This window comes from Hyperolius riggenbachi, chromosome 4, assembly GCF_040937935.1.
Source record: "Hyperolius riggenbachi isolate aHypRig1 chromosome 4, aHypRig1.pri, whole genome shotgun sequence".
NCBI classification, from domain to species: domain Eukaryota; kingdom Metazoa; phylum Chordata; class Amphibia; order Anura; family Hyperoliidae; genus Hyperolius; species Hyperolius riggenbachi.
In genome coordinates, this window is record NC_090649.1 from 338,190,371 (window position 1) to 338,208,611 (window position 18,241).

The 18,241-nt window shown below is 48.9% G+C and overlaps 1 protein-coding gene across 3 annotated transcripts in view; it reads left to right on the plus strand.

Moving 5' to 3' along the window:
* The window catches only part of TFB1M (transcription factor B1, mitochondrial), a 247,821-nt gene that overhangs the window by 25,593 nt on the left and 203,987 nt on the right, over window positions 1–18,241 (plus strand). For all 3 annotated transcript variants that reach the window (XM_068231877.1, XM_068231879.1, XM_068231878.1), the window contains exon 3: window positions 1,731–1,882. In XM_068231877.1, coding sequence (XP_068087978.1) covers window positions 1,731–1,882 — 152 coding nt within the window. The remainder of the gene's footprint in view (window positions 1–1,730; window positions 1,883–18,241) is intronic.

Here is an 18,241-nt window from a genome sequence, read left to right on the forward strand (position 1 = left end):
GGCAGGTTAGGGGCTGATTGATGGGTGGCAGTGACAGGGGGTGATTGATGGGTGGCAGTGACAGGGGGTGATTGATGGGTGATTGACAGGTGATCAGTGGGTTATTACAGGGAAGGACAGATGTAAATAATGCCCTGGCGAATTGATAAGGGGGGGGGGGGGGGTCTGAGGGCAATCTGAGCGTGTAGGCGGGTGATTGGGTGCCCGCAAGGGGCAGATTAGGGTCTGATCTGATGGGTAACAGTGACAGGTGGTGATAGGGGGTGATTGATGGGTAATTAGTGGGTGTTTAGAGGAGAGAATAGATGTAAACACTGTGTTTGGGTGGTGATCTGATGTCGGATCTGCGGGTGATCTATTGGTGTAGGTGGGTGATCAGATTGCCCGCAAGGGGCAGGTTAGGGGCTGATTGATGGGTGGCAGTGACAGGGGGTGATTGATGGGTGGCAGTGACAGGGGGTGATTGATGGGTGATTGACAGGTGATTGACAGGTGATCAGTGGGTTATTACAGGGAAGAACAGATGTAAATATTGCACTGGCGAATTGATAAGGGGGGGTCTGAGGGCAATCTGAGCGTGTAGGCGGGTGATTGGGTGCCCGCAAGGGGCAGATTAGGGTCTGATCTGATGGGTAACAGTGACAGGTGGTGATAGGGGGTGATTGATGGGTGATTGATGGGTAATTAGTGGGTGTTTAGAGGAGAGAATAGATGTAAACACTGCGTTTGGGTGGTGATCTGATGTCGGATCTGCGGGCGATCTATTGGTGTGGGTGGGTGATCAGATTGCCCGCAAGGGGCAGGTTAGGGGCTGATTGATGGGTGGCAGTGACAGGGGGTGATTGATGGGTGATTGACAGGTGATTGACAGGTGATTGACAGGTGATCAGGGGGGATAGATGCATACAGTACACAGGGGGGGGAGGTCTGGGGGGGGGGGGGTCTGGGGAGAATCTGAGGGGTGGGGGGGTGATCAGGAGGGGGCAGTGGGCAGGGGGGGGAGATAAAAAATAAAAATAGCGTTGACAGATAGTGACAGGGAGTGATTGATGGGTGATTAGGGGGGTGATTGGGTGCAAACAGGGGTCTGGGGGGTGGGCAGGGGGGGGTCTGAGGGGTGCTGTGGGCGATCTGGGGCAGGGGGGGGGGAGAAATCAGTGTGCTTGGGTACAGACTAGGGTGGCTGCAGCCTGCCCTTGGTGGTCCCTCGGACACTGGGACCACCAGGGCAGGAGGCAGCCTGTATAATACACTTTGTAAACATTACAAAGTGTATTATACACTTTGTATGCGGCGATCGCGGGGTTAACATCCCGCCGGCGTTTCCATATAGCCGGCGGGATGTTGCGGCGGGCGAGCAGTGACAGGCGCCGGCGGAGGATCGCGTCACGGATGACGCGATCGCTCTGCCCATGCCCTTAAATGGACCGCCGCCTCTGTGGGTGAGCCGGTCCTTCAGGGCTCCACTTCCCGGCCGCCTCTGTGCGTTAGGCGGTCGTGAAGTGGTTAAGTGGTTAATATGTCTTCGAAACGTTTGTTTCAAAGTAGCTCACTTAATGTTTGCATATAGACATTTGTAACAATATCACATATACAGTGATTTTTAATGAGTTTAATCAGATTAATATCTATTTATTGGTTTCTTGCAGTGTACCTTACTGATTTACACAGCTTTTCTCTATTGTCTTCTGTGCATTCCAAATGTGTTGATGAAAATATGTAATTTTCAGATAAAATTGTCAGAAAGGCTGGAAATTTGAAAGGAGCTTATGTATGTGAAGTTGGTCCAGGCCCAGGAGGAATTACAAGAGCTATCCTGAATTCTGAAGTTGAAGAGCTTATGGTAGTAGAAAAAGACACTCGATTTATCCCTGGACTTGAGGTATATATTAAAAGTGTTTTACTATATTTGGTGAAGTAGAGTTTGTGGAGTTCTTTTTGTTTTTACATGACTTATGAACTTCTTTGGATTATTAGCAGTTCTCCCATTGCAACCCCAAAAACGTATAAGGGTACATTATCAGTGCATGGTAGCTAACAAAAAAAACCCAATTGAACCACAGCAGACCTCCTTAAAACACTAATTTTCAGAAAATAGACACCTGTGATGTCACCCTGCATTAGTGCAGAATGACTACACCTGAAACTTTAAATGCATTCATAACCTATTGTATTTACATTTCAGGTTTACATTTCAACTAATATGCACTTACTGGTCACATATAATTACATAGTTAATCTGGATAAAAGAAAGAAACCTGTCAATCAAGTTCAATCAGAAAAACAAAAATGTACAACACTGTCTTGCACCCTCTTGAATCCTAGTTAATCCAGAGGAATTCAAAAAATCCTCACAAAACTTGGGCCAATTATGGTAGCCTTAACCTCTTGCCGACCGCCTAACGCCGATTGGCGTAAAGTCCTGGGGCCAGCTAATGCAGGAGATCGCGTGCAGGCTGCGCACGCATCTCGTGCTTGGGGGGTGGAGCTCCGCCCCGCCTTCAGTCTCTGAGCGGCTATTGCCACTCGGGAGACTGTTAGACGGCGTGATCGCCGTCTATTTACATGGTGCAGCGCTGCACTGGGGACAGCCGTGTGACACGGCTGTCCCCCTGGGGGACAAGAGAGCGATCGGCTCTCATAGGCAGAAGCCCATGACAGCCAATTGCCATAATTGGCTGGCTGTAGGGAGGGAGGGTGGGGATATATTTAAAGAAACAGTTTTTTTTATGAAAAAACAGGAACAATAATATTTATACAAATAAAAATAAACAATGTGGGGGCGATCAGATCCCACCAACAGAGAGCTCTGTTGGTGGGGAGAAAAGGAGGGGGGGGGGATTTACTTGTGTGCTGTGTTGTGCGGCCCTGCAGCTTGGTCTTAAAGCTGCAGTGGCCTATTTTGCTAAAAATGGCCTGGTCACTAGGGGGGTTTAGCACTGCAGTCCTCAAGAGGTTAAAAGGGAATATTCCTTCCTGACCCCTGATTGCATTAAGATAAAATCCCTGGATCAACATTGTTGGGAATTACCTAGTGATAACCATGGATGTCCATCAATACCAAAAAAGCATCCGAGCCTTCTTTACATGCAGATATAGAATTTGCCATAATTACTTCCTGTGGTAAGATATTCCACATTCTAACCACTTTTACTGTAACAAACTCCTTTTCTAAATAGATGGTAATCAGTTTTTCTCCATGCGCAGATCAGGTCGTATTTTGTCCAAGCCTAGCAACAGCTCATTTGCCAAGCTTTTGTATGGCCCTCTGATGTATTTATACATATTAATCAGGTGACCTCTCAGTCATTTTTTTCCAGTCTAAATAAACAAAAGTCACCCATCTTTTCTTGGTAAGGTAGACCTTCACTCCCTTTGCTTAATTTAGTTGCTGTCTTTTTTTTTACCTTTTCTAGAAAAGCAATATCCTTCCTATAGTGTGGTGCCCAAAAATTGTCATACTCCAGATGCTTTGTAGTAAAGTAGATTGAACTTCCGGAGGTTCCGGAGGAGCGATCAGAGTTGTGCTGGGTATAGTTGGTGCAGGTCTCAATTTCCGTCCATATATACTCCAGATGCTGACTCACAAGATACTTTTATACAGATGAAGCATTATACTAGCATCCTATTTTATAGATTTTATTTCTCATGTTATGCACCTCAGAATTGTATTTGCTTTAGCCACTGCTGCTTGGCATTGAATACATTTGCTTATCTTGTTATCAACCAGTATTTCCAAGTCCTTCTCCAAGACTGATGTCTCCAGCTATATGCCATTTACTTTATTTGATGCTCTACCGCTGGCACTTCCAAGGTGCATGACTTTACATTTATCAGTATTAAATTTAATCTGCCATATGCCTACCCGTATGGCCATGCTGTCTTAGTGGCTGGATACTGTACTGGTTAAGGGTTTTGCCTCTGACACAGGAGACCAGGGTTACAATCTCATCTCTTTCTGTTCAGTGAGCCAGCACCAATTGGGGGCAATACTGGCTACAGTTTGCTACTAAGGGGGGGGGGGGGGAGAGTGAGGGGTGGAGGGGAGCCAATACTGGCTGCAGTTGGTTTCTATGGTGGGGGAAAATATGGCCACAATAGGTTATTATTAAGGACATGGGGACAGGCAATACTAGCTGTAAATGTTTCCAACTGTGGCCAGTATTGACTTCACTCCACCCCTGCCCAGTAACAAACCAGTATTGCCCTTCCGATCTCAGTAACTAATTGTGGCCAGTTCTGTACATCGTGTTATTCCATCCCCTCCCAGCTATTGAATGCACAAAATGCAACTACACCTCCTCCTCCTCTTGGTGAGTGAGTAGTATTTCACTTAACCCCCCCTCCTCCATCCTCCTATTCTATTACCTTTTTCCCTCTTTAGGGATATTCAGGGTATCCTTACTGAGGGAAACATGTAATAGGACGGCTGCATTGTGATTGCAGGATGTTTTTCTTTTTGAGGTCCTCAGGGTCCTTCCTTTATGACATAAAATGTCCAGGTAAAAATTACATTCATAAGGAAAATTTTGAGCGCAATGGAATGGGAAAAAATACACATTTATGCTGAATTCAGGAGAGAATAAAAGTTGATTGTTATATCATTAAAGAGACTCTGAAGCGAGAATAAATCTCGCTTCAGAGCTCATAGTTAGCAGGGGAATGTGTGCCCCTGCTAAACCGCCGCTATCCCGCGGCTAAACGAGGGTCCCTGACGTCCCAAATCCCCTCCGTGCAGCGGGGGATTACTTCCTGTTTGAGGCAGGGCTAACCACCGCAGCCCTGCCCCACGCGCGTCTGTCAACGCGTATCTTCGCCTCTCCCCCGCCCCTCTCAGTCTTCCTTCGCTGAGAGGGGCAGGGGAGGGGCGGCGATGCGCCGCTGATAGACGCGACTAGAGGCAGGGCTGCAGCCGTTAGCCCTGCCTCTAGGAGCAGCAAAATCTACGACCAATTTGGTCGTTGATTTTGCGGGGGGGGGATCTTTGGGGGTGAAGGGACTCCCGTTTAGCCGCGGGATAGTGGCGTTTTAGCAGGGGCACACGTTCCCCTGCTAACTATGATCTCTGAAGCGAGAATTATTCTCGCTTCAGTGTCTCTTTAAGATCCACAAGATGGTACCAGAGGTCAAAAGGAAGTAATTGAGTCCTGATTGATTATGCATAAGTGCAGAATATTAAAGCCCACAAGAGGGCGCTTAAACTGTAGAAGCTTTATGTCCTGATGAAGCTCGCACCCAGCGAGTGAAACACGTTAACTAATTGAGGCACTTTTAGGCCACTGTCCGTGTTGGACCTCGAAAGCTACAGAGCGGGAACGCGCTTAGCTGGCAGAGTTGTATGGAGCTGGAGGGAACCCAACGAGTGAGTGGGGATGCCCACAGGGGATTACACCTCGCTCCACAACAAATGAGAGACTGGCTCAAGTGAGCGCTCAGCGGGAGAGACAGCGTTAAGAACAGGCTCACTCCAGACAGCATGGAGGGTGAGTGACGGTGGCTGATATATGGACACTATCAACTGAGCCAAACAGTTGCAGTTAAGGCTGGGCAGTGAGGAGACTTTAAACATTGCGCACACATACAAATGCATATCTAGGATTCTATTTATCCTTAAAGGGAAGGTTCACAGTGCATAAAAAGAAACAAAATGCTAATCCACTTACCTGGGGCTTCCTCCAGCCCGTGGCAGGCAGGACGTGCCCTCGGCGCCGCTCCGCAGGCTCCCGGTCTCTTCCGGTGGCGCACCCGACCTGGCCAGGCCGGCTGCCAGGTCGGGCTCTTCTGCGCTCCAAAATGCACCTCACGCGGGCGCGCTCACATCATCGGACTTCCTCCGAGCTGTACTGCGCAGGCACAGTAGTTCTGCGCCTGCGCAGTACAGCCCGGAGGACGTCCGATGACATCAGCGCGCCCGCGTGAGGCGCATTTTGGAGCGCAGAAGAGCCCAACCTGGCAGCCAGCCTGGCCAGGTCAAGTGTGCCACCGGAGGAGACCGGGAGCCTGCGGAGCGGCGCCGAGGGCACGTCCTGCCTGCCACAGGCTGGAGGAAGCCCCAGGTAAGTGGATTAGCATTTTTTTTTTTAAATGGACCGTGAACCTTTCCTTTAAAGAGTAACTGTCAGGCTGCAGAAGCTAATTTAAACCTCTATTCTCCTGTGTTAAACAGTTTAGAAGGAAGCCAGAAAGCCATTAGTGAAGATAAAAATCTCTCTTACCTTTGATGTGTGCTTATCAGAAAAGCTAATTAGACCCAAGAGGACGCAAGCCGCATACTATACTGCAAAGCATTCTGGGGCCCTCCCCTCGGCTGCTAATGAGACGTTACAGCAGCTTGTAATCAGTCCAGCGCGTAGCACTGATAAATCTCCGGGCAGAGTACACTGCAGGAGTCAGCTATTGTTCCTAGCCACATGGCTCATTAATATTCACTGCACACTGTGTTATTCAGTAGGAGCTTTTCTGTGATCAGGAAGCAGGCAGGACATGACGACACATTTGACAGAAAAACATGGAGCCTGCCATGAGCTGTCAGGAGCATCTATCTCTGCATATACTATATACAAATTCTGTGAAATCCAAACATGGACAGTGAAATGCATATGTAATGTAAGTACAGCCAATATTTAGCTACTGATATATGTGTTTATTTTCTCTGAGACCTTATACCTAACAGCTCCTCTTTAAGGAAAAAGAGTGACCTTTCATCTTAGTGAAGTCCTAAATCATAATAGTGAGGCACATGAACTCTCTCCAAAGCAGACTAGCATACAACAAGAGCTCAGTATGTTTTAAAACAGGATGTGCAATTGTTCATGGGATAAGGAGCAATTTAGAGACATTTGATGTTAAATATTATCCAATACACTACATGAAATGGCATTTTGTATCATGTGATTCTTTATGAGAGCATGCAATAGTCTGTCCGTCTCCCAGTCTCATGTGACATTGGTGAGCTGGTCTTTAATGCAAGTGCAGTCCACTCGTGCTTTAGAGTCCTAAAGGCATTCATTTTACACTTAATCATCTCTAGAACATTAGTATTTATCAATAATGGACTTTTTTTTACATCTAGAAGTTTTTTATCCCCCAAAATGGCCTCATTTCACTAAGAACAAATCGGTAAAATTAATTTAGATCAGTAAAATACCGCATTTGGTATTTTACATTTTTTTTCAAATTCACAATGATTTTCCACATGCGGTTGAAGTTCAGTAATATACCAAAAAACATGCTTCATGCATCAGTTCACTAAGTCCTGTTTGGTAGTCTCACCAGCTATGGAGCAGGTAAGGCAGTAAGCTATTCTCTTACAAGTCTGTGTATGAGCCATTCTATTTTCTGTCCAGTGCATCCCCGACATCTTTTTAGAGGTGCATGTATGCTAACGAGAGAGCTCTTCTGTGTATCAGTATATAGATATGTACATCTAAAGGAATACAGAATTTTTTTTTAAGGTTCTCCTACTCTGCCGTTCTGAATTCCCGCCCATCAGAGTATCAATTGGGGGTGAGAAGCAGGGCTGTGTGGCTCTCCCTATTGGCTTACTGCTCCATCTGTCAACTTTTACTGCATAGAGACTGTAAGCAGGGATGCTCATCCGGATATCCGGGTAACCCGGATATCCGAACGTTTTTACGCTATCCGGCCGGATCCCAGATACCTGGGCCCAAATCCGGAGAGCTCTATGTGGATATTTGGTCGCAAACCCAGATATCCGCGAATATCATGCGGATATCCGGATCCGGGTACTGTTACCATGGAGATGACGTCATTGAGAGGCTCCCAGCCTAAGCCCAAGCAACCAATCACAGAGGGGAACCTTGGCCAGTCCCTCCTGTATATAAAGAGGCGGCCATGATGGAAAACTCGTCATTGCTTTGTGACTTCCACTGAGAGACAACTCCAGTATGTTTGGCTAAAGCAAGTGCATTCTACTGTGTTAAACTCAGCGTTTTTACATCTTAACACCTGTACTATAACACTGTTTTATTGTTGTTTAGCTAGTAGTGTGTTGTATTGTGATTGTAGTTAGTGTATGTGTCTGACTGTGAGCTGTGACAGTCTCTGCTGTCTGTGAGCTGTGACAGTCTCTGCTGCAGCCTGCAGCAGCTCTGCTAGTTAGGTGTCTGTGTCTGTGTGTGCTGTTTGTGCACACAGGCCAGGCCTGTGCTATTGCCTTAGCTACACAGTATAGTTTAGGGCATAGGGAGAATTACTGTATTATTGTGTAGTTATTTAGTACTGCAGTGCTAGTTGCTAGAGTAGCTGTGTGACTACTGCATTTCTGCTGTGCTGCTGACTCTGAGTGTCAGTGTGACAGACCGTCCATTAGTGTGCACACTGTGTTCTACTCTGCTGTCTGTCACTCCGTGCAGATGCATTCAAGTCCAACACCAATTACCCTGATTTGAATAAAGTGCAAGTACCCCATATCCATCTGGTGACATCATCAATCAGCACACAAACTTTCACTATGTCTGCTGGCACTGGCAGCCGGGGGAAGGCCATCAAGGCCAAGTAGAGAGGGAACATTGCTGGCACCGTCACCGCCAGCAGTTCTGCCGCACCAGTGTCCATTCCACCTCTAGCCACTGGCCGTGGACGCACTGGGCGCCTAACTGATAGGTGGAGTCACACTGTAGATGCGCAGCAGCGTGTAGCGGCCATTTTTCAGCAGGGTCGGCGCCACAAATTGGAGGAGAAAGATGCCGAGCCTGTGATGCAGCTGATGGTGGATGACGAGCAGGCCACCACCACCTCTACAACACACACCTCCACCCCCACCACCACTCCTGTTCGCAGGAGCAGCAGCAGCCACCCAGCAATGCATGGGGACTCGTCGGTCATCATGTCGACCCCAGCGGGCAGCCTACCCTCAGTCAGCGCGCTCTGTAGTTTAGACACCGCGAGCGCAATGAGGGCTGTTACCACCACTGACATTCTGGCCACAATGAGGATTGCGGAGGAGTCAAAGATGTTGACGGTTATTGTTGGGGGGCATTCCTTGCCTGAGGTGTCAGCAGAAGAGGAGTTTGGGGGGTCATCAACATCCCAGCAATTGTTTGAGGAGGGGGAGTATGATGTGTATGATGCTGGTGATAATAATTATGATGATGATGACGAAAGAAAGGACCGTGACTACCAACCACAGGAGGGGGATATTGGCTCTGAGTCTGAAGAGGAGGAGGCATGCATGGATCTGGCACGGAGGATCAGCATCGATGACATTGGCAGGAGCAGCTGTGGGCGTGGAATGCGGGACCCACAGCCTGCTGCTTCATCTTCTGCCGCTACCACCAGCCGCACCACTGAACCCCAGGCCCCAACCACCGCAGGCCAAAAAAAAGCAGCAGCAGCCCATTCACGGCGTTAGGGCAAATTTCTATCCCCAATCTGGCAGTTTTTTGACCTGCCTTCAGTGGTTTGTCAGTTGCAATGTGTGCCAGATGAAGCTGAGCAGAGGTTGTAACCCCTCCAACTACGGCACCTTCAGCTTCATTAATCATCTTGCCAAAAAGCATTATGTTGAGCATGAGGAGTTCAAGAGGCTGAAGGAAGCCGGCACTGGCCTTGCTCCGGCCAAAAGCACCACCAGAACCCCCTTTGCCACTCCTGCCGACACTGAGGCCTGTTCAGGCAGCCAGTCCTCAGCGGTCTCCTCTGCTCCCTCCTCCTCTTCGCGTGCAACCCAAAAACGCCAACAGACCCTGCTGAGCTAGTCCTTTGTGGTCAGGGCTCAGCCTCCCAGCAGCCGTCGCATCTGCCAGCTGAACGGCCTGCTTGCACGGGCCATGTCTTCCCAGCTCCTCCCATACTCCTTTGTGCAGGAGGGGAGCGACATGCGTGCGCTCCTGCAGAGTGCAGCGCCGGATTGGTCAATACCCAGCCGACGCTACTTCTCACGCACGGCCATCCCAGCACTGCACCACTTCGCGATGGCCAACGTGGAGTGTGGGCTGGATCATGCGGTGGGTGAGCGGGGCCATGTGACCATGGACTCCTGGAGCAGCAGGTTCGGGACAGGCCGCTATCTGCCCTTCACGGCGCACTGGATAAGTTTGGTGGAAGGGGGTGAGGAGGGGACAGCAGCATCAGCCACAACAGCAATCCAGTGGGTGGTGCCACCCCTCAGCAGGGTCAGGGAAAGTGCAGCAGGTTCCTGTGGTCCGGTTCGACCCTCCGCCAAACGCCCCCGCCTCAGCAGCAGTGTGAAGGCCCGCCACTGCCAAGCGCTGCTGGAGATGGTCAGCCTGGGGAAGCACAGGCTGACGGCAGACCACGTCCTGGAAAAACTCCAAGAGCAGGAGAGGAGTTTGCTGACCCCCATAGGCCTCAGAGTCGGAGAGGTGGTGTCCGACAATGGGGCCAACCTTGTTGCTGCCATCTCCCGGGGAGACCTCACCCACATACCCTGTCTGGCCCACATCCTGAACCTGGTGGTGGACCCACTGTTGAAAGCGGCTCGAAAAACGGTGGGTTATTTCCGCTGCTCGGGCAGTGCCTCAGTGGCCCTGGAAGGTGTGCAGAAGGAGCTGACCCTGCCACAACACCGTCTGATCATAGACGTTCCAACACGGTGGAATTCCACCCTGGCCGTGTCGGAACGTCTGGTTGAACAGAGGCAGGCTGTCAACCGATACCTGGCCAGAGCCACCGAAGACGCCACCGAGTTTGGGACCGCCACCACCCACCTCCCAAACATCATCCTCAATGCAGAGTGGGAAAAAATGCAGCTGGTGTGCTTGGTGCTGGCACCCTTCCTGGAGGCCACCAACATGGTCAGCCGGGCGTCGCTCTGTGAGTGGGTGACCATGGTGTGCATGCTGGAGAAGGCCCTCGATGCTCTGCTGGAAGTGGGAGAGGCAGCCTTGATTCAGCAGGAGCAGCAGCAGCAGCACCAACCTTCACAGTCCACCTCTGTGCATCAGGAGGAGGAGGTTGAGGACTTGGAGGAGTTGAAGGTCCGTGACCTTGAAGATGACGGCCGAGTGCAGCTGCAGTGATGCGGGAGTGGAGAGAGCAGGGGGAGGCTCAGGAATCTGAGGAGGAGGACAGCACTGGGGGTGATGAAGATGAGTATGTGTCAGCAGAGATGGCAGACCTCTTCCCCATGGCAGCGCACATGCTGCAGTGCCTGTGCAGTGACCCAAGGGTCAAGCAGGTGCGTGCTCTGGAGGACATGTGGATCACCCTAATGCTGGACCCACGGCTGAAGGGGAAGCTGTATCAGTTCCTGCCTGCAGGAGGAGACCCTGTGCACCGAATGATGGATTTGCAGCGGTCCCTGGTTCGACGCTTCGAGGAAGCCTTCCCCCAGACTTCCCACCCCCCTGCTGTCACAGTCCAGCCAGCACAGCAGCAAGTGCCTGCGTCCATCAGCAGCAGGCGCCCATCAAACCTGCTGTCTCACAAAGGCGCTGTACGCCACGCCGGTACAGCTGCCGACTGAGGAGGTGCCTGCAGCAGCATGTGGCTATCAAAGCCAGAACCAGCACCTGACCGGGATGGTGGCAGACTACATGGGGTCCTACAGCGGGCTTGACAGCGACACCCCTGTGGACCCCTTGGATTACTGGGTCAAGCACCTGGATAGTTGGAGCGAGCTGGTGCAGTACGCCCTGGAAGTCCTTGCCTTGCTTGCCCCCCTTCCAGCGTGCTGTCCGAAAGGTGCTTCAGTGCGGCCGGTGGAGTGGTGACTGAGAAGCGCTCTCGTCTGTCCACCCAGTCTGCGGACAGACTGACGTTCCTCAAAATAAATCAGGCTTGGGTGGTTGGTGAATTCCTGGCCCCTGTTGTTGGCAAGAGGGGAAAATGAAGTGGCTGGAAATCACTATGCCTGCCTTACCACCCTTTACCACCACAACCTCCAGGCTCCGTCTTACATCATCATAAGCCTGGTTAAAAACATTTTTACTGAGCCATGGTACCACCAAGTGCCATGGTGAACTATCTAAACACAATTGCTGTCTAATTTTTTTGGAGGTGTCTGTGCTGTCCCAGTTGTGGGGAGGCCCCAACTGCGGCAGTACGACCGCTTCCTGGAACCTCTCCTAATGTTTTTACTGAGCCGTGGTACCACCAAGTGCCATGGTGAACTATCTAAATACAATTGCTGTGTAATTTTTTTGGAGGTGTCTGAGCTGTCCCAGTTGTGGGTAGGCCCTAACTGCGGCAGTACGACCACTTCCAGTTCCTGGAACCTCTCCTTTTGTAATGTTTTACCTGTGGTACACTAGGTGCCATAGTGATTATCTGAACACAATAGCTGTGTAATTTTTTTGGGGTGTCTGTGCTGTCCAAGTTGTGGGGAGGCCCCAACTGCGGCAGTACGACCGCTTCCTGGAACCTAGTCCTGATGTTAATTGACAGCCATTTTTTTTTTGAGGGGGGGGATTTTATGTCCCCACATCATCAATTACACAATTACATGCCTCATTTACCCTAAAAACGTTTTAAAGCAATTTTAAAGGGCACTTCCTGTTTTTCTATCCGGATATCCGAATCAGCCCGGATAATGCGTACAGATATCCGCATGAACGCGGATATCTGAATGTTTGGATTCGGATATCCGATCCGGATATCTTGTTATCCGGATCCGGATCAATTCGAATTTTGAAATGTGGTATCCGAGCATCCCTGATTGTAAGTTACTGGCTGGTCAGAGCTGGAGGTAATTCTCTGAACACTTTTACTTGATTTACCAAATCCTTTAATCTTTTTAATTGCAACTTCTTGACATTTCTTGAGGTATTTACTATACTAGTCGGTAATTTACCTCACTAGGCAGTAATTTTATTTTTGAGTACGGTAATATTGTAGGTTTAGTGAATTTGCATTTGGCAAGGTGATCAGTAAAATCTGTTGTTTTCTGCATTACTGAATGCGGTAATGCTTAGTGAATTGAGGTGTGTGTGTGTGTGTGTGTGTGTGTGTGTGTTTTTCGCCGTATAAGACGCACTTTTTCTCTCCCCAAAACGGGGAGAAAAAGTCCCCGCATCTTATACGGCAAATGCAGGGAATCCCCGACATATGAAGACCCGCCGATACGAACCGCCGCAACGTCGGAGATTACCTGCGTGTATAGTAATTTGTGTTGCAGTATGTTGTATATGTAACAATGTGCCACGCTGTGTGCCCCTGGCTCCTTGTGTGGCCTGCCTCCTGTCGCTCGCCTCCCCGCTTATGTCCGCTACCCCATCCCCCCCCCCGATTGTGTCCACTACCCCCCGAGTGTCAGCATAGCGGCAGTCTTACTATTTCAGCCACTCTCCGCGATCGCAGACCTGGTCTTCTCTATGTCGCACCTCTAGTGTTGGCTTCACTGCTGACGCGCATTGCAGAAGCCAACACTAGAGGTGCGACAGATAGAAGACCAGGTCTGCGATCGTGGAGAGCGGCTGAAATAGTAAGACTGCCGCTATGCTGACACTCGGGGGAAGCAGACACAAGGGGGGGGGGGGGGGGTGTAATGGACACTAGCGGGGGGTAGTGGACACAAGCAGGGGGAGGCGGACACAAGCGGGGAGGCAAGCGACAGGAGGCAGACCACACAAGGAGCCACACACAGCGCGGCTTACTGTTACATATACAACATACTGCAACACAAATTACTATACACTGGGAGCGGACCACACAAGGAGCTGGGGACACCTAAGGACACAAAGGGGACACCTGAGGACCACACTGAGGATACATAGGGACCACACTGAGGACACATGGGTGACACCAAAGGACACAAAGGGGACACCAAAGGACACAAAGGGGACACCAGAGAACACAAAGGGGGCACCTAAGGACACATGGAGACCACACTGGGGACACATGGGGACACCTGAGGACACAAAGGGGTCACCGAAGTACAGAAAGGGGGCAGCTGAGGACACATCAGGGACACATGGGGACCACACTGGGGACACATGGGAACCACATTGGGGACACCTGAGGACACATGGTGATCACACTGGGGACACATGGGGACCACACTGGGGACACCTGAGGACACATGGGGGACATCTGAGGACACATGGGGGACATCTGAGGGCACATGGGGACACCTGAAAGCACATGGGGACACCTAAAGACACATGGGGGACACTGGAGGACATTAATTGGGGGAGACAGTTTACAAGATGCTTCTGAAATATAGACGCACCAGGTTTAGTATGTATATATGTATATATATATATATATATATATATATATATATATATATATATATATATATATATATATATATATATATATATATATATATATATATATATATATATATATATATATATAAATTATATTTTTTTTCCCTTGGATTTTGCCCACTAAAAGTACAGTGGCTTGCAAAAGTATTCGGGCCCCCTTGAAGTTTTCCACATTTTGTCACATTACTGCTACAAACATGAATCAATTTTATTGGAATTCCACGTGAAAGACCGATACAAAGTGGTGTACATGTGAGAAGTGGAACGAAAATCATACATTATTCCAAACATTTTTTACAACTCAATAACTGCAAAGTGGTGTGTGCGTAATTATTCAGCCCCCTGAGTCAATACTTTATAGAACCACCTTTTGCTGCAATTACAGCTGCCAGTCTTTTAGGGTATGTCTCTACCAGCTTTGCACATCAAGGGCTTGATTCACAAAGCGGTGCTAACCTATTTAGCACGTCTAAAGTCTTTAGACGTGCTAACCAGGGTGCTAAGTAGGTCAGCACCGGATTTCTCAATTAGATCGCGCGCAAAGTTTTGTGCGCAAAGTTTTACGCGCGCAAAGTCCTATGCGCGCGCTAAGTCCCATAGGCTTTAATGGGCACTTCACGCGGAGCGCCCTGCGCTCTGTGCAGTGCGCGCATAAACTTTTACGCGCGTAAAGTTTTATGCGCATAAAGTTTTGCGCGCGAAAAGCTGGTTTAGACGTGCTAAGGGGGTTTTCACAGGCGTGCTAACAGTTAGCACCGCTTTGTGAATCAAGCCCCTAGAGACTGAAATCCTTGCCCATTCTTCTTTGCAAAACAGCTCCAGCTCAGTCAGATTAGATGGACAGCGTTTGTGAACAGCAGTTTTCAGATCTTGCCACAGATTCTCAATTGGATTTCGATCTGGACTTTGACTGGGCCATTCTAACACATAGATATGTTTTGTTTTAAACCATTCCATTGTTTCCCTGGCTTTATCTTTAGGGTTGTTGTCCTGCTAGATGGTGAACCTCCGCCCCAGTCTCAAGTCTTTTGCAGACTCCAAGAGGTTTTCTTCCAAGATTGCCCTATATTTGGCTCCATCCATCTTCCCATCAACTTTGACCAGCTTCCCTGTCCCTGCTGAAGTGAAGCAACCCCAGAGCATGATGCTGCCACCACCATATTTGACAGTGGGGATGGTGTGTTCAGAGTGATGTGCAGTGTTAGTTTTCTGCCACACATAGCGTTTTGCATTTTGGCCAAAAAGTTCAATTTTGGTCTCATCTGACCAGAGCACCTTCTTCCACATGTTTGCTGTGTCCCCCACATGGCTTGTGGCAAACTGCAAACGGGACTTCTTATGCTTTTCAGTTAACAATGGCTTTCTTCTTGTCACTCTTCCATAAGAGCCAACTTTGTGCAGTGCACGACTAATAGTTGTCCTATGGACAGATTCCCCCACCTGAGCTGTAGATCTCTGCAGCTCGTCCAGAGTCACCATGGGCCTCTTGACTGCATTTTTGATCAGCGCTCTCCTTGTTCGGCCTGTGAGTTTAGGTACACGGCCTTGTCTTGGTAGGTTTACAGTTGTGCCATACTCCTTCCATTTCTGAATGATCACTTGAACAGTGCTTCGTGGGATGTTCAAGGCTTTGGAAATCTTTTTGTAGCCTAAGCCTGCTTTAAATTCCTCAATAACTTTATCCCTGACCTGTCTGGTGTGTTCTTTGGACTTCATGGTGCTGTTGCTCCCAATATTCCCTTAGACAACCTCTGAGGCCGTCACAGAGCAGCTGTATTTGTACTGACATTAGATTACACACAGGTGCACTCTATTTAGTCATTAGCACCCATCAGGCAATGTCTATGGGCAACTGACTGCACTCAGACCAAAGGGGGCTGAATAATTACGCACACCACACTTTGCAGTTATTGATTTGTAAAAAAATGTTTGAAATCATCTATGATTTTCGTTCCACTTCTCACGTGTACACCACTTTGTATTGGTCTTTCATGTGGAATTCCAATAAAATTGATTCATGTTTGTGGCAGTAATGTGACAAAACGTGGAAAACTTCAATGGGGCCGAATACTTTTGCAAGCCACTGTAGGTGCGTCTTATATTCATGCGTCTTATACAGCGGAAAATACGGTATATACAGTACTGCCCATAATTATTCATACCTCTGTCAAATTTTAACTTAAAGAGAACCTGAACTGAAAATAAAAAGTCAACATAACCATACACAGGTCATACTTACATCCTGTGTAGTCTATTCTTCAATCTATTTCTCCTCTCCTGTGTCCCATTTGTCCACTGTGATTCCTGGTCAGCACACTGTTAAACTGTAATATCACCCACTTGAGCCATGGCGTAACATGGACATTACCTTACACATTCAGTTGTAACTGACAGCTGCTGATATATAACTGACAGCATAGCGTTTTGCATTTTGGCCAAAAAGTTCAATTTTGGTCTCATCTGACCAGAGCACCTTCTTCCACATGTTTGCTGTGTCCCCCACATGGCTTGTGGCAAACTGCAAACGGGACTTCTTATGCTTTTCAGTTAACAATGGCTTTCTTCTTGTCACTCTTCCAACTCTTACAACTGAATGTGTAAGGTAATGTCCATGTTACCCCAGAATGTTTCAGTTCTGACAACATATTGTCAGAACTGGAAGGGATCACTATAAGAAGAAAATGAAGAAGAAAATGAAGAAAGGGCTGGTTCAGACGGACGCTTTTGCAGCATTTGGATTCGGATATCCGATCCGGATATCTGGTTATCCGGATCCGGATCAATTCGAATTTTGAAATGCGGTATCCGAGCATCCCTGATTGTAAGTTACTGGCTGGTCAGAGCTGGAGGTAATTTCTGAACACTTTTACTTGATTTACCAAATCCTTTAATCTTTTTAATTGCAACTTCTTGACATTTCTTGAGGTATTTACTATACTAGTCGGTAATTTACCTCACTAGGCAGTAATTTTATTTTTGAGTACGGTAATACTGTAGGTTTAGTGAATTTGCATTTGGCAAGGTGATCAGTAAAATCTGTTGTTTTCTGCATTACTGAATGCGGTAATGCTTAGTGAATTGAGGTGTGTGTGTGTGTGTGTGTGTGTGTGTGTGTGTGTGTGTGTGTGTGTGTGTGTGTGTGTTTTTCGCCGTATAAGACGCACTTTTTCTCTCCCCAAAACGGGGGGAGAAAAAGTCTCTGCATCTTATATGGCAAATGCAGGGAATCCCCGACATACGAACACCCGCCGATACGAACCGCCGCAACGTCGGAGATTCCCTGCATTACCTGCTTGTGTGGTCCGCTCCCAGTGTATAGTAATTTGTGTTGCAGTATGTTGTATATGTAACAATGTGCCACGCAGTGTGCCCCTGGCTCCTTGTGTGGCCTGCCTCCTGTCGCTCGCCTCCCCGCTTATGTCCGCTACCCCATCCCCCCCGCATGTGTCCACTACCCCCCGAGTGTCAGCATAGCGGCAGTCTTACTATTTCAGCCACTCTCCGCGATCGCAGACCTGGTCTTCTCTATGTCGCACCTCTAGTGTTGGCTTCACTGCTGACGTGCATTGCAGAAGCCAACACTAGAGGTGCGACAGAGAGAAGACCAGGTCTGCGATCGTGGAGAGCGGCTGAAATAGTAAGACTGCCGCTATGCTGACACTCGGGGGAAGCAGACACAAGGGGGGGTGTAATGGACACTAGCGGGGGGTAGCGGGCACAAGCAGGGGGAGGCGGACACAAGCGGGGAGGCAAGCGACAGGAGGCAGACCACACAAGGAGCCACACACAGCGCAGCTCACTGTTACATATACAACATACTGCAACACAAATTACTATACACTGGGAGCGGACCACACAAGGAGCTGGGGACACCTAAGGACACAAAGGGGACACCTGAGAATCACACTGAGGACACATAGGGACCACACTGAGGACACATGGGTGACACCTAAGGACACAAAGGGGACACCAAAGGACACAAAGGGGACACCAGAGAACACAAAGGGGGCACCTAAGGACACATGGAGACCACACTGGGGACACCT